Source organism: Acipenser ruthenus, chromosome 30 (genome assembly GCF_902713425.1).
Source record: "Acipenser ruthenus chromosome 30, fAciRut3.2 maternal haplotype, whole genome shotgun sequence".
In the NCBI taxonomy this organism is placed as follows: domain Eukaryota; kingdom Metazoa; phylum Chordata; class Actinopteri; order Acipenseriformes; family Acipenseridae; genus Acipenser; species Acipenser ruthenus.
The window spans coordinates 4,809,911-4,831,501 of record NC_081218.1 but is presented as its reverse complement, the minus strand read 5'-3'; the positions used below and the strand labels follow the sequence as shown (position 1 = coordinate 4,831,501).

The window sequence follows — 21,591 nt, the reverse complement described above, 5'->3', positions numbered from 1 at the left end:
GAGTTGTTAAAGAATGAGCAGAAGCAGCTGTAACGCCGGGCAGTTTGGCTTGATGTTAATACGCCAGTATAGAGCAGACGCAGATTGAAGGTACAGGCACAGAGTACGTGTGTTTTAGTAACGCAATGCCTCAGACCAGACAGCCTAGTTCCACAGTTCCATTCTATAACACACAGGTCACAGTCGGGTGCCTCTATTATTTAGCCTGCTGGTTAAGTCACGTCACTCCAGATACATCTAATGCACGTCTACACGGCCCCCCATCCTCCTCTCAACTGAGAGATATTTGTTAGTAAAGGATCATTGGAAAATGATGGATGCTGGAGCAAGCAGCAGCATTCTTTAATTATTTATGAGCCCGCCCTGCTGTACCTTTACTCAGTCACTAAAGCCAAGAAGAAAACAGAGAGACTGGTGATCACATTATTGCTGCTGCACTAGGGGAGACGTGAGTGAAGACTTTACAATCCTAAAAGGAGCTGACATAGTTAACCCATTACTGTGAACACAGCACAGAAACCAGGACCACAGGACACAGTGTGGAAGTGAAGTGGAGACAGATTAGGACAGAGGGAAGGAGACACTTCTTCACACAAAGAGTGGTGAGGGGATGGAATGGGCTGCCTAGTCATGCTGTTGAAGGAGACACTTCTTCACACAGAGAGTGGTGAGGGGATGGAATGGGCTGCCTAGTCATGTTGTTGAAGGAGACACTTCTTCACACAGAGAGTGGTGAGGGGATGGAATGGGCTGCCTAGTCATGTTGTTGAAGGAGACGCTTCTTCACACAGAGAGTGGTGAGGGGATGGAATGGGCTGCCTAGTCATGTTGTTGAAGGAGACACTTCTTCACGCAGAGAGTGGTGAGGGGATGGAATGGGCTGCCTAGTCATGTTGTTGAAGGAGACACTTCTTCACACAGAGAGTGGTGAGGGGATGGAATGGGCTGCCTAGTCATGTTGTTGAAGGATACACTTCTTCACACAGAGAGTGGTGAGGGGATGGAATGGGCTGCCTAGTCATGTTGTTGAAGGAGACACTTCTTCACACAGAGAGTGGTGAGGGGGTGGCATGGGTTATCCAGTCATGCTGAATCACTGGGGTCCTTTAAGACAAGACTTGACAAAGTTTAGAGATCAACCAGGAACCTTCTTATGTATTCCTGTTGAAAGTGTTCTGGTGCCTTCATTTGATTGTGAAGTCCATTGTATTCACGATTGTTTCATCAATAATAATAATTAGTGAAACTAAATTCCTCTAATACTGGAGACTAGGGTTGAAAGACTACCAATTTGACAGAGTCCAGTATATTGGGTTTTAAATTGTGGAATGGATCGTCACTATTTAAAGAAACATGAATAAATCATGTATTTGATAATGTCTGGGTCTCTATTTGTGAACATACTGTTTCATACCACTGTGCTGTGTGTGCAATATATTTTTTAAAAACTGCTTGTGTTTTTTTTAGTTTATTTGTGTTTTTAAATGTCATTTACATGATAACACTATGTAACACAATTTTTGTTCCTGGGTAGTAAGTGTTATTTCCTAATTGCTTATGCCTCAAAAGTATAGAAAATGGCTATTATTCCCCACAAACTTTGCTTTTGTGACCAGGACAGTGATATTTTGAAATTTACCTATTTCCAATGAGAAAACGGGCGAATTTGTGTCTTTTCGTTCACATAAAGTCAGAAAAAAACAACATATGAATCCAAATTAACATGTATTTATACTGAAGTAATACAAAAATGACTACAAAAGATTTAGAAGTGAGTAGTTTTTCGAGATTTACAATTATACTGTAAATCATTTTCACGAATCAGCCCCCAAATGTAGTCTCCCATCATGTTCTCGTTATACTGTCCTTGGTAGCGGCGTTCAAAGTCCAGTATATCCTGGTGGAAGCGCTCGCCTTGCTCCTCCGAGTACGCTCCCATGTTCTCCTTGAATTTATCAAGATGAGCATCAAGGATATGGACTTTGAGGGACATCCTACAGCCCATTGTGCCGTAGTTCTTCACCAACCAGCTCCACATAGTTTTCGGCCTTGTGATATTAAATACATTTTAAAAGTAGGCTATTCTAAACAAACTTTCACAGCAACATGCTTCAACTAATCGGGTCTTCGGTTGCTCGATTGCATTTCATTCTTATCCGGCTAGAATCGAATCTGTCGTCATGGCTGCAAAACTGTTAAACTGTGTTGTCAAGTAAAAAAATATTGCAAAGCGTAATAAAGCACAGTGAAAGCATGGCTAAGCATTGCAAAGCACAGATATGTATGATAACCCGTATTAAAAATACACCATGGTAAACTAACCCTTATAATAGTGTCCCAAAGTAATAGCAGAGAAAAGTGTAATAAAGCACGTTGAAAGCATGGGTACACTAAAGCATAGGTAAGCACCATAAAGCACAGAGTATAACAATGGGAAAAGCATGGGCCAAAATGTTAGGCTACTTACCGTAACCCTGGTTCCCTGAAAGAGAAGACGACCACCAATGACATTATGTATGGGATATGCCTGCCCATTGGATAGGTATCGCTGAGCTCTCTATACCAGAGCTGCCGATAGGCCCCTTCCTGGGATGATGCCCTTGGTCCCGCCCACCGAGGGGATAAAGCTGTCATCCCGAGGAAGCCATTTCTCTTTTTCCGTCGAACCCGTGAGGGAGACCGATGCGACCTCGCGGTTGGCGGTCGTCTTCTCTTTTCAATTCGAAGACGACCACCAATGACATTACGTATGGGATAATGTATACCAGAGCAGTCGCGAGGGAGAAGGAACGACAGCAAATGAAGGACGCACAAGCACTGTCTAACCCAGAGGTTAGCGGTGTGAACTTACACCCTCAAGGACCCTTGTGCCTACAGAAGGCAAGACAGGGTCTACCACATTAATACGGTAAAACCTGGAGAAGGTAAGCGGCATAGCCCAGCTAGCCAAAATACAAATATCAAACATCGAGGCACCTCTGAAGATGTAGCCAACCCTCTAGTGAAGTGTGCGGCTACCCTACCAGGTGGGGGCAAGCCAGCACTATTATACGCAGTCGAGACTGTATCCACAATCCAGTGTGACAGACGCTGCTTAGAGAGGGGCTGTCCTAGGTTCCATGTCCCGTGACAGACGAAGAGCTGGTCAGATTGACGCAGAGCTCTTGTCCTATGCACGTAGCATCTCAATGCCTGCACTGGGCAGAAGAAATTCAATCTCTCATCCTCTGTTGAAGCAAACGGGGGTGGATGGAAGGACTCCAGTTCCACAGACTGATTAATGTGGAAGGCTGTGATCACCTTGGGGAGGAAAGCAGGGTTGGTGCACAGAGACACCCTGCTGCCATCCTCCCAAATATGCATACAGGAGCTGTACACAGACAGCGGCTGCAGCTCACTGACCCGCTTAGCGGAGGTGATAGCCAAGAGGAAGGCTGTCTTCATAGACAGGTACTTCAACTCTATGGAGTGTATGGGCTCGAACAGGGCCTTCGTGAGCCTCCAGTACAACATTGAGGCTCCATTGGGGGAGAACAGTCCTCCTAGGAGGGCGTAAACGCCAGCCAGACACCAAGCTTGGAAATATCTCCACTTATAGGTGAACATTTATTGAAAGTGAGTCGAAGGGGTCAGAGTTCAAGTATATTTTCCTCTAGAGGAATTATCACTTTTTGACCTCACTACTGTGGTATTATGCCTTTTTTTCAAATGGCTCAGGATGCAAATATAGCCTTCATCCATGTATTATATATATAATATACTTTTTTTCTTTTTTGGCGTGTGTTTAGCTTTCTTAATATAGATGTTATGATTTAATATATATTTCTTGCAATGATTACTCTTTTTTTCCATTTCTGTACACTGCAGTTACACCTCATGTCAAGCAAGTTGCTGTGCTACCAGTGTCCACAAGGGGGAGTTGTTAAAGAATGAGTAGAAGCAGCTGTAACGCCGGGCAGTTTGGCTTGATGTTAATACGCCAGTATAGAGCAGACGCAGATTGAAGGTACAGGCACAGAGTACGTGTGTTTTAGTAACGCAGTGCCTCAGACCAGACAGCCTAGTTCCACAGTTCCATTCTATAACACACAGGTCACAGTCGGGTGCCTCTATTATTTAGCCTGCTGGTTAAGTCACGTCACTCCAGATACATCTAATGCACGTCTACACGGCCCCCCATCCTCCTCTCAACTGAGAGATATTTGTTAGTAAAGGATCATTGGAAAATGATGGATGCTGGAGCAAGCAGCAGCATTCTTTAATTATTTATGAGCCCGCCCTGTTGTACCTTTACTCAGTCACTAAAGCCAAGAAGAAAACAGAGAGACTGGTGATCACATTATTGCTGCTGCACTAGGGGAGACGTGAGTGAAGACTTTACAATCCTAAACGGAGTTGACATAGTTAACCCATTACTGTGAACACAGCACAGAAACCAGGACCACAGGACACAGTGTGGAAGTGAAGTGGAGACAGATTAGGACAGAGGGAAGGAGACACTTCTTCACACAGAGAGTGGTGAGGGGATGGGATGGGCTGCCTAGTCATGTTGTTGAAGGAGACACTTCTTCACACAGAGAGTGATGAGGGGGTGGAATGGGCTGCCTAGTCATGTTGTTGAAGGAGACGCTTCTTCACACAGAGAGTGATGAGGGGATGGAATGGGCGGCCTAGTCATGTTGTTGAAGGAGACACTTCTTCACACAGAGAGTGGTGAGGGGATGGAATGGGCTGCCTAGTCATGCTGTTGAAGGAGACACTTCTTCACACAGAGAGTGGTGAGGGGATGGAATGGGCTGCCTAGTCATGTTGTTGAAGGAGACACTTCTTCACACAGAGAGTGGTGAGGGGATGGAATGGGCTGCCTAGTCATGTTGTTGAAGGAGACGCTTCTTCACGCAGAGAGTGGTGAGGGGATGGAATGGGCTGCCTAGTCATGTTGTTGAAGGAGACACTTCTTCACGCAGAGAGTGGTGAGGGGATGGAATGGGCTGCCTAGTCATGTTGTTGAAGGAGACACTTCTTCACACAGAGAGTGGTGAGGGGATGGAATGGGCTGCCTAGTCATGTTGTTGAAGGAGACACTTCTTCACACAGAGAGTGGTGAGGGGATGGAATGGGCTGCCTAGTCATGTTGTTGAAGGAGACACTTCTTCACACAGAGTGGTGAGGGGATGGAATGGGCTGCCTAGTCATGTTGTTGAAGGAGACACTTCTTCACACAGAGAGTGGTGAGGGGATGGAAGGGGCTGCCTAGTCATGTTGTTGAAGGAGACGCTTCTTCACACAGAGAGTGGTGAGGGGATGGAATGGGCTGCCTAGTCATGTTGTTGAAGGAGACACTTCTTCACACAGAGAGTGGTGAGGGGATGGAATGGGCTGCCTAGTCATGTTGTTGAAGGAGACACTTCTTCACACAGTGGTGAGGGGATGGAATGGGCTGCCTTGTCATGTTGTTGAAGGAGACACTTCTTCACACAGAGAGTGGTGAGGGGATGGAATGGGCTGCCTAGTCATGCTGTTGAAGGAGACACTTCTTCACACAGAGAGTGGTGAGGGGATGGAATGGGCTGCCTAGTCATGTTGTTGAAGGAGACACTTCTTCACACAGAGAGTGGTGGGGGGGATGGAATGGGCTGCCTAGTCATGTTGTTGAAGGAGACGCTTCTTCACACAGAGAGTGGTGAGGGGATGGAATGGGCTGCCTAGTCATGTTGTTGAAGGAGACACTTCTTCACACAGAGAGTGGTGAGGGGATGGAAGGGGCTGCCTAGTCATGTTGTTGAAGGAGACACTTCTTCACACAGAGAGTGGTGAGGGGATGGAATGGGCTGCCTAGTCATGTTGTTGAAGGAGACACTTCTTCACACAGTGGTGAGGGGATGGAATGGGCTGCCTTGTCATGTTGTTGAAGGAGACACTTCTTCACACAGAGAGTGGTGAGGGGATGGAATGGGCTGCCTAGTCATGCTGTTGAAGGAGACACTTCTTCACACAGAGAGTGGTGAGGGGATGGAATGGGCTGCCTAGTCATGTTGTTGAAGGAGACACTTCTTCACACAGAGAGTGGTGGGGGGGATGGAATGGGCTGCCTAGTCATGTTGTTGAAGGAGACGCTTCTTCACACAGAGAGTGGTGAGGGGATGGAATGGGCTGCCTAGTCATGTTGTTGAAGGAGACACTTCTTCACACAGAGAGTGGTGAGGGGATGGAAGGGGCTGCCTAGTCATGTTGTTGAAGGAGACACTTCTTCACACAGAGAGTGGTGGGGGGGATGGAATGGGCTGCCTAGTCATGTTGTTGAAGGAGACTCTTCTTCACACAGAGAGTGGTGAGGGGATGGAATGGGCTGCCTAGTCATGTTGTTGAAGGAGACACTTCTTCACACAGTGGTGAGGGGATGGAATGGGCTGCCTTGTCATGTTGTTGAAGGAGACACTTCTTCACACAGAGAGTGGTGAGGGGATGGAATGGGCTGCCTAGTCATGCTGTTGAAGGAGACACTTCTTCACACAGAGAGTGGTGAGGGGATGGAATGGGCTGCCTAGTCATGTTGTTGAAGGAGACACTTCTTCACACAGAGAGTGGTGGGGGGGATGGAATGGGCTGCCTAGTCATGTTGTTGAAGGAGACGCTTCTTCACACAGAGAGTGGTGAGGGGATGGAATGGGCTGCCTAGTCATGTTGTTGAAGGAGACACTTCTTCACACAGAGAGTGGTGAGGGGATGGAATGGGCTGCCTAGTCATGTTGTTGAAGGAGACACTTCTTCACACAGTGGTGAGGGGATGGAATGGGCTGCCTTGTCATGTTGTTGAAGGAGACACTTCTTCACACAGAGAGTGGTGAGGGGATGGAATGGGCTGCCTAGTCATGCTGTTGAAGGAGACACTTCTTCACACAGAGAGTGGTGAGGGGATGGAATGGGCTGCCTAGTCATGTTGTTGAAGGAGACACTTCTTCACACAGAGAGTGGTGGGGGGGATGGAATGGGCTGCCTAGTCATGTTGTTGAAGGAGACGCTTCTTCACACAGAGAGTGGTGAGGGGATGGAATGGGCTGCCTAGTCATGTTGTTGAAGGAGACACTTCTTCACACAGAGAGTGGTGAGGGGATGGAAGGGGCTGCCTAGTCATGTTGTTGAAGGAGACACTTCTTCACACAGAGAGTGGTGGGGGGGATGGAATGGGCTGCCTAGTCATGTTGTTGAAGGAGACTCTTCTTCACACAGAGAGTGGTGAGGGGATGGAATGGGCTGCCTAGTCATGTTGTTGAAGGAGACACTTCTTCACACAGAGAGTGGTGAGGGGATGGAAGGGGCTGCCTAGTCATGTTGTTGAAGGAGACACTTCTTCACACAGAGAGTGGTGAGGGGATGGAATGGGCTGCCTAGTCATGTTGTTGAAGGAGACACTTCTTCACACAGAGAGTGGTGAGGGGGTGGCATGGGTTATCCAGTCATGCTGAATCACTGGGGTCCTTTAAGACAAGACTTTTTTTTTTTTTTTTTTTTTTTTTTTATAAATTTAGTCTTCGCCAATTATTTTTACCCCGATTTTCACCCCAATTTAGCATGCCCAATTATTATCTGTATCCCCGGCTCACCGCTCGCAACCCCCCCGCCGACTCGGGAAACGGAGCCTGGAACATGCGTCCTCCGAAACGTGCTCCTTCCAAGCCGTCATTTTTCGCACTGCAGATCCACAGCAATGCCACCAGACCTATAGTGCCGGAGGACAACACAGATCTGGCGGCTCCGCTGCAGAGCCACAGGCGCCCTATCGGCCAGAGGGGTCGCTGATGCGCGGTGAGCCGTGGATTCCCCTGCCGACCTAAGCCCTCCCTACCCGGGCAGCGCTCAGCCAATTGTGCGCCGCCCCCTAGGAACTCTCGGTCACGGTCAGCTGTGACATAGCCTGGATTCGAACCAGCGATCTCCAGGCTATAGGGCACATCCTGCCAGGAGCGCCTTTACTGGATGCAACACTCGGGAGCAACTTAAGACAAGACTTGACAAAGTTTAGAGATCAACCAGGAACCTTCTTATGTATTCCTGTTGAAAGTGTTCAGGTGCCTTCATTTGATTGTGAAGTCCATTGTATTCACGATTGTTTAATCAATAATAATAATTAGTGAAACTAAATTCCTCTAATACTGGAGACTAGGGTTGAAAGACTACCAATTTGACAGAGTCCAGTATATTGGGTTTTAAATTGTGGAATGGATCGTCACTATTTAAAGAAACATGAATAAATCATGTATTTGATAATGTCTGGGTCTCTATTTGTGAACATACTGTTTCATACCACTGTGCTGTGTGTGCAATATGTTTTTTAAAAACTGCTTGTTTTTTTTTAGTTTATTTGTGTTTTTAAATGTCATTTACATGATAACACTATGTAACACAATTTTTGTTCCTGGGTAGTAAGTGTTATTTCCTAATTGCTTATGCCTCAAAAGTATAGAAAATGGCTATTATTCCCCACAAACTTTGCTTTTGTGACCAGGACAGTGATATTTTGAAATTTACCTATTTCCAATGAGAAAACGGGCGAATTTGTGTCTTTTCGTTCACATAAAGTCAGAAAAAAACAACATATGAATCCAAATTAACATGTATTTATACTGAAGTAATACAAAAATGACTACAAAAGATTTAGAAGTGAGTAGTTTTTCGAGATTTACGATTATACTGTAAATCACTTTCACGAATCAGCCCCCAAATGTAGTCTCCCATCATGTTCTCATTATACTGTCCTTGGTAGCGGCGTTCAAAGTCCAGTATATCCTGGTGGAAGCGCTCGCCTTGCTCCTCCGAGTACGCTCCCATATTCTCCTTGAATTTATCAAGATAAGCATCAAGGATATGGATTTTGAGGGACATCCTACAGCCCATTGTGCCGTAGTTCTTCACCAGAGTCTCAACCAGCTCCACATAGTTTTCGGCCTTGTGATTGCCCAGAAAGCCCCGAACCACTGCGACAAAGCTGTTCCAAGCCGCTTTCTCCTTACTAGTGAGCTTCTTGGGGAATTCATTGCACTCCAGGATCTTCTTTATCTGTGGTCCGACGAAGACACCGGCTTTGACCTTTGCCTCAGACAGCTTAGGGAAGAAGTCTTGAAGGTACTTGAAGGCTGCCGACTCCTTATCTAGAGCTCTGACAAATTGTTTCATAAGGCCCAATTTGATGTGCAGTGGTGGCATCAGCACCTTCCGGGGGTCGACCAGTGGCTCCCACTTGACGTTGTTCCTCCCCACAGAGAACTCGGTCCGCTGTGGCCAGTCCCGCCTGTGGTAGTGCGCCTTGGTGTCCCTGCTGTCCCAAAAGCAAAGATAGCAGGGAAACTTGGTAAAACCGCCTTGGAGACCCATCAGGAATGCCACCATTTTGAAGTCTCCTATGACCTTGATGCCATCTCAGAAAAATGCAGATATGTATCCACTTAGGCAGCTGGAACTAAACTGAACTGGTGGGCTTAAGGTCCCTGTATTTGTACTACTATTTATATTACTGGAAAGTTCTAGAAAGTTCTAGAAGTTACTCCAAATTTACTCAGCACTGAATCTATCTGGAATGTTCTGGAAAATAGGTAAATTTCAAAATATCACTGTCCTGGTCACAAAAGCAAAGTTTGTGGGGAATAATAGCCATTTTCTATACTTTTGAGGCATAAGCAATTAGGAAATAACACTTACTACCCAGGAACCAAAAAAAAAAAAAAAAATCTGTTACACGGTGTAATGGACTCCATGTGAAACCGCACGCTTCCCAATTACTTCCCATTGCAATTCAAGCAGCTGAATACAATTACAATACACGATGCGGGGCTGTCTACATGGCGTTAACAGAACAGAGTGACGTTTAGTTGACTCCCAGTTTCTCAGTGGACTGTCACTGTGCTAGAGGTGACTGTGACAGGTGTTAGCACCAGGGATGGGAGACACCTTTATTTACTGAATAAACACACACAAGCAGCACAGAGGAATCTAAAGCAAGTCCCGGCAGGGTGTTTTCATCGTTGTTTTATTATCGTTCTCCACAGCACACTGGATGGTCAATGAGTTGTTTTTTTTTTACAAACAAACACACACTTTTATGCCCCTGATTGATTCTGGATACGTCTCTATAGGTTTTCCTCATCCTCAGTTCTGACAAAGAGAGGTTCTTTAAGATATGTTAGCATTTCAACAGATCCTGCCCTGCCCAGGACTGTAAAAAAACACACAGCAAACCCTGTCTAATCCAGCCCCTCTACAGACCAATCACACCCCTATTGAAATGAACGGAATGATCCACTCTACAATCCGGAACCTGGCTATTCTAGAATCCGGCATGATTCCAGAACACCGGCTCATTTCTACTTTCATTTTGTTTAGGTACAGTATTAGATTTTCCAGTACCTCTGTAAACTGCACATATTATATATAATCCGGCACAATTCTCCGGTCCCAAGCGATGCTGGTAGGCTGTACTGCACATGTATTATAAGGTATAACTGGGGCTTGAACTTTGCAGTTTTTATTTTCCAAATCTCTACCTCCCTTTAAATGTTAATTAGTCGTTGTTAAGCTGTCTCTGCATCGTAATAAAGAGACAACTACTAATTAAAGACTGGGGTTAAGATATTTCTTTTCTTTGCTATAAATCAAGAAGATTTTAAATGCTGGACTTGCTATATCAGTGTACACTCTGTACTGGGTATTTTATGCTGAATAGAAAATATGTTGGGACAACTTTGTTAAACGAGTAAAAATAACAAAAGCAGTGTGGAGTAGTGGTTAGGGCTCTGGACTCTTGACCGGCAGGTTGGGGGTTCAATCCCACGTGGGGGACACTGCTGCTGTACCCTTGAGCAAGGTACTTTACCTAGATTGCTCCAGTAAAAACTGTATAAATGGGTAATTGTATATAAAAATATTGTGTTATCTGTATAATGTGATATCTTGTAACAATTGTAAGTCGCCCTGGATAAGGGCGTCTGCTAAGAAATAAATAATAACAATAAACTGGGTGACTGCAAGAATGAAATGAGGATCAGCGATGAGCAATTAACCTAATTTGTCACGTCTGTTTGAAATAAAACTTAAGCAAAACAGAATGAGTGTTCTGATGCTGGTACTCCTAATCGCTTTTAAGAATTTATCAGCAGGTATTAAACAAATATGTTAATTATTGTGTTGATTTCAATGTTTTAAAAAGCGATTGGAAGAATATTTTGGCAGTGAAGATGTCAGCGCCCAGGATGAGAGGAAAATTGGCTTCCAGTCGGCTTTTAAAGAACTCAGTTAATTACCATTGATTGGTGCGCAGTTGTAAACAGAGGGAAGGACAGCTTTTCTTGTTTTGAAATGAACACGTTAATGAATGGATTTGTTTAGTATTGGACACTAAATACTTCTTAAAGGCAATTCCGAGTGTCAGCACCCTCTACTAACAATGTAACAGGAGATCATCTTTGAATAAACGCTTTGACTAGAAAAAAACTTTGTGAAAACGTTTGTAAAATGAAGTGTTTCCTTCTTCGTTCCAGCTCCTTCATCCTGTGAGCGCTGTGTGGCCGTGCCCCCCGTCAGCACCCCCTAGGAGAGGCGGGTGGCGAGGGAGCTCCTCGTCTGAGCTGGGGTACCCCCCCCCCCTCCCAGGGGAGCCCAGCGGGTACGCCCCTCTCTCACACCCCTCCCTGCAAGACAGAGAGACGAGGATCAAGAAACACACTGAACACACCAGCCATACCACACGGACAGAGCAGGAGAAGGTACTTTTAATAAGTAATCTGTTATTCTTACAAATTGTTAGTTACATTGACTTATTACTTTGAAAAACATGTTACAGTTACAGTTACAAATAGCTACTTCTCAGGCACAGTTTACATTTTAAAGAGTTTTTTTTTGTTTGTTTGGTCAGACTGCAGCTCGTAATATTCTTTGCAGATCCAGCTATCGAACCCCCTCGTTCCCTCCTCTAGCAAGATGCTGTTCAAGTGACATGTAAGGTTTGACTTGTACTGCTGAAGCGCTTTCTGGTTTCATGCATTAGCCGTCGCCCTTTTTTTAAAATGTAACTAAAACTACGTTATTATGTCACAAATGTAACGCATTACCACATTCCGTTACTAGAACCATTACAGTTACAAGGTCCTAAAAAATGTAATGAGATTACAGTAATGCGATTACAGTAATGAGTTACATGTAATGAGATTACAGTAATGCGATTACAGTAATGAGTTACATGTAATGAGATTACAGTAATGAGATTACAGTAATGAGTTACATGTAATGAGATTACAGTAATGAGTTACATGTAATGAGATTACAGTAATGAGATTACAGTAATGAGTTACATGTAATGAGATTACAGTAATGAGTTACATGTAATGAGATTACAGTAATGAGTTACATGTAATGAGATTACAGTAATGCGATTACAGTAATGAGTTACATGTAATGAGATTACAGTAATGAGATTACAGTAATGAGTTACATGTAATGAGATTACAGTAATGAGTTACATGTAATGAGATTACAGTAATGAGATTACAGTAATGAGTTACATGTAATGAGATTACAGTAATGAGATTACAGTAATGAGTTACATGTAATGAGATTACAGTAATGAGTTACATGTAATGAGATTACAGTAATGCGATTACAGTAATGAGTTACATGTAATGAGATTACAGTAATGAGTTACATGTAATGAGATTACAGTAATGAGTTACATGTAATGAGTTACATGTAATGAGTAACATGTAATGAGTTACATGTAATGAGATTACAGTAATGAGTTACATGTAATGAGATTACAGTAATGAGATTACAGTAATGAGTTACATGTAATGAGATTACAGTAATGAGTTACATGTAATGAGATTACAGTAATGATATTACAGTAATGAGTTACATGTAATGAGATTACAGTAATGAGTTACATGTAATGAGATTACAGTAATGTGATTACAGTAATGAGTTACATGTAATGAGATTACAGTAATGAGATTACAGTAATGAGTTACATGTAATGAGATTACAGTAATGAGTTACATGTAATGAGATTACAGTAATGCGATTACAGTAATGAGTTACATGTAATGAGATTACAGTAATGAGTTACATGTAATGAGATTACAGTAATGAGTTACATGTAATGAGTTACATGTAATGAGTAACATGTAATGAGTTACATGTAATGAGATTACAGTAATGAGTTACATGTAATGAGATTACAGTAATGAGATTACAGTAATGAGTTACATGTAATGAGATTACAGTAATGAGTTACATGTAATGAGATTACAGTAATGCGATTACAGTAATGAGTTACATGTAATGCGATTACAGTAATGAGTTACATGTAATGAGATTACAGTAATGAGTTACATGTAATGAGATTACAGTAATGAGATTACAGTAATGAGTTACATGTAATGAGATTACAGTAATGAGTTACTCCCAAACACTGCTTATTGAGTTTCTACTGCTTTACCATGCTTACACTGTGATTTTACTATGGGACTCTTCTATAAGGGTGATGTCAAGGGCTTTACAAGAAGCAAAGTCATTATCTTCAACTGTGAAGTCAAGTAAATGACGTCACAATCGGTCACCTATCCTGACGCTGTTCTCTTGAGTAACCTTTCCCCTCTCTTCAATGAGAACCACAATGGACTGAAGAAAGATTGTTCAAGAATAGAAAACTAATACTTTTAACTGGACAGTTACAGACTGTGAGCATCTGTGTATAGTGTATATGAACAGCGAGATCGACAGACATACAGACAGACATGCAGACAGTGTGCCTCAATATAACGTCTGCTATACTTCTGTGTGTGTTCTGTGTGTGTTCTGTGTGTGTTCTGTGTGTGTTCTCTGTCATTCTCCAGTGGAACTAGTCCAACAAAACAAAAACAACCCCCACCCCGAGAGCTGAATTCCTGAAGTGATGCAGTTTGAAAAGTGACCACTAGGAGGTGCAGCAGGGCTCCTCACCTGCCCCTGTCAGTGTCGCACTCTCTCTTTATTAAGGCTCCTCACCTGCCCCTGTCAGTGTCCCGCTCTCTCTGTTAGGGCTCCTCACCTGCCCCTGTCAGTGTCCCGCTCTCTCTGTTAGGGCTCCTCACCTGTCTCTGCCTTCGGCAGCCCGGTCTCTCTGCCGCCGGTTCTTGAACCAGTTGCTGACCTGTGTGGCGGTCAGCCCCGTGACTCCGGCCAGCTCGCGCTTCTCTCTCGGGGAGGGGTAGGGGTTCAGAGAGTAGCACTCCCTCAGGACACTGCGTGATCTCTCCTGGGAGGGAGGGAGGGAGGGGGAAGGGAAGGGAAGGGAGGAAGGTGAGAGGGAGTAGGGGAGAGAGGGAGGGGAAAGAAGGAGAGGGAGAGAGGGAGCAGGTGAGAGATAACCATAATAATAATAATAATAATAATAATAATAATAATAATAATAACTGTATTATATAGATAGAATTTATATACGCTGGAGGTTCAAAGTATAGTATCCAAGACTACAGCTATGGACAAAAGTTTAGCATCACTCTTCAGAATTAACAAATTGTGCTTCATAAAGTTGAATGAAACCTGTTGAATAATGTTACGTTAACACATTGAATTGCATACCACTTTAAACTTAACGAAAACCTGACAAAAACGAAAAAATGTGGTATTTCAAAATCTAACATGAAATACCGTTAGGATCATGGCTTTTGGTAGACTTTTACAATATAATTTAGTAGTTTCTTTGACTGCATGATGTTAAATAAAATATCTAAATTATGTTCATACAGTTGTTTTTATAATTATTATTATGGCTCAATCCTAAAATTCTAGGTGATGCAACACTTTTGTCCAGAGCTGTATTATTGACACCAGGGCTGTAGTGAGTAAGGGGTGTGGTAGCACAGGACACACATGCCCGCCCCATCGTGGTGCTAGGCTGCACAGCAGTTTGCATGTATTTGCATTTTGACATGTTCAGTCTGGGCTCGGCTCGCTCTCTCTCATATGGTTTGCTAATCAGGGGCTTGTGATCGGCAGCTGTTTTAGAAACTCTGTTAAACAATCTCACAAAACCAGTTTCAGTGTGCAGCATTGCTCAGGGCTGGGGATCACTAGACAGTCCTGCCAGCGCAGTGCTGTGATCCAGAGCAGCAGACACACACACAGCCGACTCATATTCAATACACAGGCGGGTATCAGACACACAGGCGACTCGTATTCAACACACAGGCGGGTATCAGACACACAGGCGACTCGTATTCAACAAACAGGCGGGTATCAGAAACACAGGCGGGTATCAGACACACAGCCGTCTCGTATTCAACACACAGGCGGGTATCAGACACACAGACGGGTATCAGACACACAGACGGGTATCAGACACACAGGCGACTCGTATTCAACACACAGGCGGGTATCAGACACACAGGTGACTCGTATTCAACACACAGACGGGCATCAGACACACAAGTGACTCGTATTCAACACACGGACGGGTATCAGACACACAGGCGGGTATCAGACACACAGGCGACTCGTATTCATCACACAGGCGGGTATCAGACACACAGGCGACTTGTATTCAACACACAGGCGGGTATCAGACACACAGGCGGGCATCAGACACACAAGTGACTTGTATTCAACACACAGGCGGGTATCAGACACACAAGCGACTCGTATTCGACACACAGGCGGGCATCAGACACACAAGTGACTTGTATTCAACACACAGGCGGGTATCAGACACACAAGCGACTCGTATTCAACACACAGGCGGGTATCAGACACACAGGCATCTCGTATTCAACACACAGACGGGTATCAGACACACAGGCGGGTATCAGACACACAGGCGATTCGTATTCAACACACAGGCGGGTATCAGACACACAGGCGGGTATCAGACACACAGGCGACTCGTATTCAACACACAGGCGGGTATCAGACACACAGGCGACTCGTATTCAACACACAGGCGGGTATCAGACACACAGGCGACTCGTATTCAACACACAAGCGGGTATCAGACACACAGACGGGTATCAGACACACAGACGGGTATCAGACACACAGACGACTCGTATTCAACACACAAGCGGGTATCAGACACACAGGCGACTCGTATTCAACACACAAGCGGGTATCAGACACACAGACGGGTATCAGACACACAGACGGGTATCAGACACACAGACGACTCGTATTCAACACACAAGCGGGTATCAGACACACAGGCGACTCGTATTCAACACACAGGCGGGTATCAGACACACAGGCGGGTATCAGACACACAGACGGGTATCAGACACACAGACGGGTATCAGACACACAGACGACTCGTATTCAACACACAGGCGGGTATCAGACACACAGGCATCTCGTATTCAACACACAGACGGGTATCAGACACACAGGCGGGTATCAGACACACAGACGGGTATCAGACACACAGACGACTCGTATTCAACACACAGGCGGGTATCAGACACACAGGCATCTCGTATTCAACACACAGACGGGTATCAGACACACAGGCGGGTATCAGACACACAGACGACTCGTATTCAACACACAGACGGGTATCAGACACACAGGCAGGTATCAGACACACAGGCGACTCGTATTCAACACACAGGCGGGTATCAGACACACAGGCGACTCGTATTCAACACACAGACGGGTATCAGACACACAAGCGGGTATCAGACACACAGACGGGTATCAGACACACAGACGACTCGTATTCAACACACAGGCGGGTATCAGACACACAGGCGACTCGTATTCAACACACAGGCGGGTATCAGACACACAGACGGGTATCAGACACACAGACGGGTATCAGACACACAGGCGGGTATCAGACACACAGGCGACTCGTATTCAACACACAGGCGGGTATCAGACACACAGGCGACTCGTATTCAACACACAGGCGGGTATCAGACACACAGACGGGTATCAGACACACAGGCGACTCGTATTCAACACACAGGCGGGTATCAGACACACAGACGGGTATCAAACACACAGACGGGTATCAGACACACAGACGGGTATCAGACACACAGGCGACTCGTATTCAACACACAGGCGGGTATCAGACACACAGGCGACTCGTATTCAACACACAGGCGGGTATCAGACACACAGACGGGTATCAGACACACAGACGGGTATCAGACACACAGACGACTCGTATTCAACACACAGGCGGGTATCAGACACACATGCGTCTCGTATTCAACACACAGGCGGGTATCAGACACACAGGCGACTCGTATTCCACACACAGGCAACTCGTATTCATCACACAGCCGACTCGTATTCAACACACAGGCAAGTAGTATTCATCACACAGGCGAGTATCAGACACATAGGCGACTCATATTCCACACACAGGCGACTCGTATTCAACACACAGGCGGGTATCAGACACACAGGCGGGTATCAGACACACAGACGGGTATCAGACACACAGCCGACTCGTATTCAACACACAGGCGGGTATCAGACACACAGGCGACTCGTATTCAACACAGAACTGTGGGACTTATTCCCTGAATGTGATAATAATACATGAACGTGTATTAGAAATGTAACTGGATTCATTAATGAAACTGTGTGTCTCGGGACTCTGCCTGAAAACAGAATCAAGACGGGACTCTGCCTGAAAACGGACACAAGAAGAGGAAGCAAGCTGTAAGCGAGTCAATGACCACAAGCAACGAGACTGAGGCCCGGCTGGAGGACTGCCATAAAACTTAAATTTCAGTTTCACTTTCCTTTCATGCTACTAAATTAATTAATTGTAACACATTCACATAGAATTGAACTGTTAATTATTTAGTTTGCACACTGAGTGTGAAATAACTTTTAGTGAAACTTGATGAAGTAACTATAAGTAATCTACCTCATATTGTTGTATGAAGAATTTCTTTAAAAGTAAACTTGACATATCCTTAATCTATACAGCATTAATAAGCTTAATGTGATATATTCTAAGATTGTCTGCATCATCTCAGTCGAGGCTGTGTGCTTGTATGTGGGCGTGTGTGTGTGAGCAAGCTACAAGCTACGTCACAGCCTGCTCGAGCTGCAGCTTGTGTGTGAGGAGACAGACGGTGTCATATTTCAATTGCCTGCTAGCCAGCATGAGTGCAGTGAGAGTTTTTTGACTTGGATTTCTGCTTACAGCCTAAGAGATTTACTTTCTGACTTTTCTGATTTCTGTTTAATATTTGTGTACTTAATAAAATACTATTGTTGATTAAACATTCACTATGTGTGTTCATAGTAAATCCTCGATCTTTGTAACACGTCAATTAAATACTATTAATAACTGAACTAATCAACCCAGATAAACATTAAATGATCAATTATTGAATTGTTCCTACACAGCCGACTCATATTCAACACACAGGCGGATATCAGACAACACCAGAGACCCTGAAGACACGCTTTTATATTTAGTGTTATATTGAATAATAAATGAAGACAACACCAGTCATTAGTTAGAAACTGGAGAGATAGAGAAGAAGCCGAGAAAAAGAGATACAGTGCCTTGCGAAAGTATTCGGCCCCCTTGAACTTTGCGACCTTTTGCCACATTTCAGGCTTCAAACATAAAGATATGAAACTGTAATTTTTTGTGAAGAATCAACAACAAGTGGGACACAATCATGAAGTGGAACGAAATTTATTGGATATTTCAAACTTTTTTAACAAATAAAAAACTGAAAAATTGGCCGTGCAAAATTATTCAGCCCCCTTAAGTTAATACTTTGTAGCGCCACCTTTTGCTGCGATTGCAGCTGTAAGTCGCTTGGGGTATGTCTCTATCAGTTTTGCACATTGAGAGACTGAAATTTTTGCCCATTCCTCCTTGCAAAACAGCTCGAGCTCAGTGAGGTTGGATGGAGAGCATTTGTGAACAGCAGTTTTCAGTTCTTTCCACAGATTCTTGATTGGATTCAGGTCTGGACTTTGACTTGGCCATTCTAACACCTGGATATGTTTATTTGTGAACCATTCCATTGTAGATTTTGCTTTATGTTTTGGATCATTGTCTTGTTGGAAGACAAATCTCCGTCCCAGTCTCAGGTCTTTTGCAGACTCCATCAGGTTTTCTTCCAGAATGGTCCTGTATTTGGCTCCATCCATCTTCCCATCAATTTTAACCATCTTCCCTGTCCCTGCTGAAGAAAAGCAGGCCCAAACCATGATGCTGCCACCACCATGTTTGACAGTGGGGATGGTGTGTTCAGGGTGATGAGCTGTGTTGCTTTTACGCCAAACATAACGTTTTGCATTGTTGCCAAAAAGTTCGATTTTGGTTTCATCTGACCAGAGCACCTTCTTCCACATGTTTGGTGTGTCTCCCAGGTGGCTTGTGGCAAACTGTAAACGACACTTTTTATGGATATCTTTAAGAAATGGCTTTCTTCTTGCCACTCTTCCATAAAGGCCAGATTTGTGCAGTATACGACTGATTGTTGTCCTATGGACAGAGTCTCCCACCTCAGCTGTAGATCTCTGCAGTTCATCCAGAGTGATCATGGGCCTCTTGGCTGCATCTCTGATCAGTCTTCTCCTTGTATGAGCTGAAAGTTTAGAGGGACGGCCAGGTCTTGGTAGATTTGCAGTGGTCTGATACTCCTTCCATTTCAATATTATCGCTTGCACAGTGCTCCTTGGGATGTTTAAAGCTTGGGAAATCTTTTTGTATCCAAATCCGGCTTTAAACTTCTCCACAACAGTATCTCGGACCTGCCTGGTGTGTTCCTTGTTCTTCATGATGCTCTCTGCGCTTTAAACGGACCTCTGAGACTATCACAGTGCAGGTGCATTTATACGGAGACTTGATTACACACAGGTGGATTCTATTTATCATCATTAGTCATTTAGGTCAACATTGGACCATTCAGAGATCCTCACTGAACTTCTGGAGAGAGTTTGCTGCACTGAAAGTAAAGGGGCTGAATAATTTTGCACGCCCAATTTTTCAGTTTTTTATTTGTTAAAAAAGTTTGAAATATCCAATAAATTTCGTTCCACTTCATGATTGTGTCCCACTTGTTGTTGATTCTTCACAAAAAATTACAGTTTCATATCTTTATGTTTGAAGCCTGAAATGTGGCAAAAGGTCGCAAAGTTCAAGGGGGCCGAATACTTTCGCAAGGCACTGTAGAAAAGAAGGGAGGAGTGTATGTATGAGACAGTGGGACAGAGATATAGAGGGAGAAAAAGAGAGGAGTGTATATATGAGACAGGAAGAGTGATAGAATGATAGAGAAAGGGACGGGGAGAAAGAGAGGGAACAGGGAGAGAGTGTGATAGAGAAAGGGATAGAGTGTGAGAGTGATAGAAAGTGTGAGAGTGAGCCGGTACCTTGAAGCAGTAGCTGGTCTCCTCCCCGTCCCAGATGGTGAGGGGCAGGGGGTGCTTCCTGCGCACGCGGTACTTGCCGACGGCCCCCAGGGGTCGGCCCCTCAGCCTCTCTGCCTGCAGGTAGTGCGCTCGGAACCACAGCTGCTGCAGGGCGGGGTGGCTGTGGGGGGAGAAGGGCCGACTCTGCAGCAGACGGTACAGCTCCCCGAACTCCGCGCAGTGAAACGCCAGCAGAGCCCGCGCCTTCAGCACGCTCTCATCATGCTGCAGCCAATCACAGGCCGGCAGGGAGCACAGGAAGTGCCCCAGCTGCTCCATACTGCCCCCTCTCTGCAGCACCTCGCACACGCAGACCACCTGCTCCAGAGTGAATGGCGGGGGGGACATTGCGGGCTCCAGGGTACGAGGGGGGGGGGGGCTGTTTGGTTTCTTCTGTTTCTTCTTTGATCCACAGAGTCCAGGGTTAGCTTGTTTGTTTTCTGCTTGTAGCTCATAGACTCCAGGAACCAAATTGTTTTTTTTATTTAAATTATATTAAAATATATTTATTTACAGGTGTGTTCTTTCAAGAGTGATCCACAGAGTTCAGTGCAGCTCACACAGAATCCAAGATCCACATTATCTCCTCTCCTCTTTTCCAGCTCTGCTGCTTCAGAGTAGCAAACAGGACAACAACATCCAGAAAGAGAGTCTGAGTCTGACACGTTGTTTGAGTGGCTCAGTAAAAAAGGTAGTTTTGAACTGTAGTTGACTGCTTGAAAAAGCTGAGGTAAGACTGCAGCTCAGAGTCCCAGAGACAAGGAGAGAAACAAGCCTGATCTGACCCGATCAAACCTGCTTGCCCTTCTGAACTGGAACTGTGAGGTACAGACAGGCAGGCACACATTGAGAGAAAGACATAGAGACAGACTGGCAGGCAGTCAGGTATAGCAGGCCTCAGGCATAGTGTCCCGGGCCTCCTCCCTCGTTCCTGGTTTCTGGTTCAGACCCGTCACTCGTCTTCGGTTCTTGCTCACTGATCTCCTCACCTGCCTTCCCTGCCGGCTGTTTATTGGATCTCTGGCGAGCGGGAGGGTGACCCCGGGGTCTGGTTTCACCCCCCGGGTAACCTGATCCAGTGAGGAGGGGGGGGGGGCATTCTCCCTGTCCCAGCGCTCCACTCCAGACTCTGTTATGCAAAGCTGGATTTGACTGTGAAGTCACAGCATTGTC

The 21,591-nt window shown here is 44.9% G+C and overlaps 1 protein-coding gene across 1 annotated transcript; it reads right to left on the bottom strand.

The window, feature by feature from the left end:
• Positions 1-10,007: 10,007 nt before the first annotated feature.
• Positions 10,008-21,565, bottom strand: LOC117397690 (homeobox protein six1-like). The gene is made up of 3 exons (XM_033996481.3): positions 20,380-21,565; positions 14,118-14,281; positions 10,008-11,681 (listed from the first exon to the last, which is right to left on the bottom strand). Exons 1-3 carry the CDS (start codon positions 20,764-20,766, stop codon positions 11,537-11,539), a joined length of 696 nt encoding a protein of 231 aa, XP_033852372.3. The 5' UTR covers positions 20,767-21,565; the 3' UTR covers positions 10,008-11,536.
• Positions 21,566-21,591: the final 26 nt, after the last annotated feature.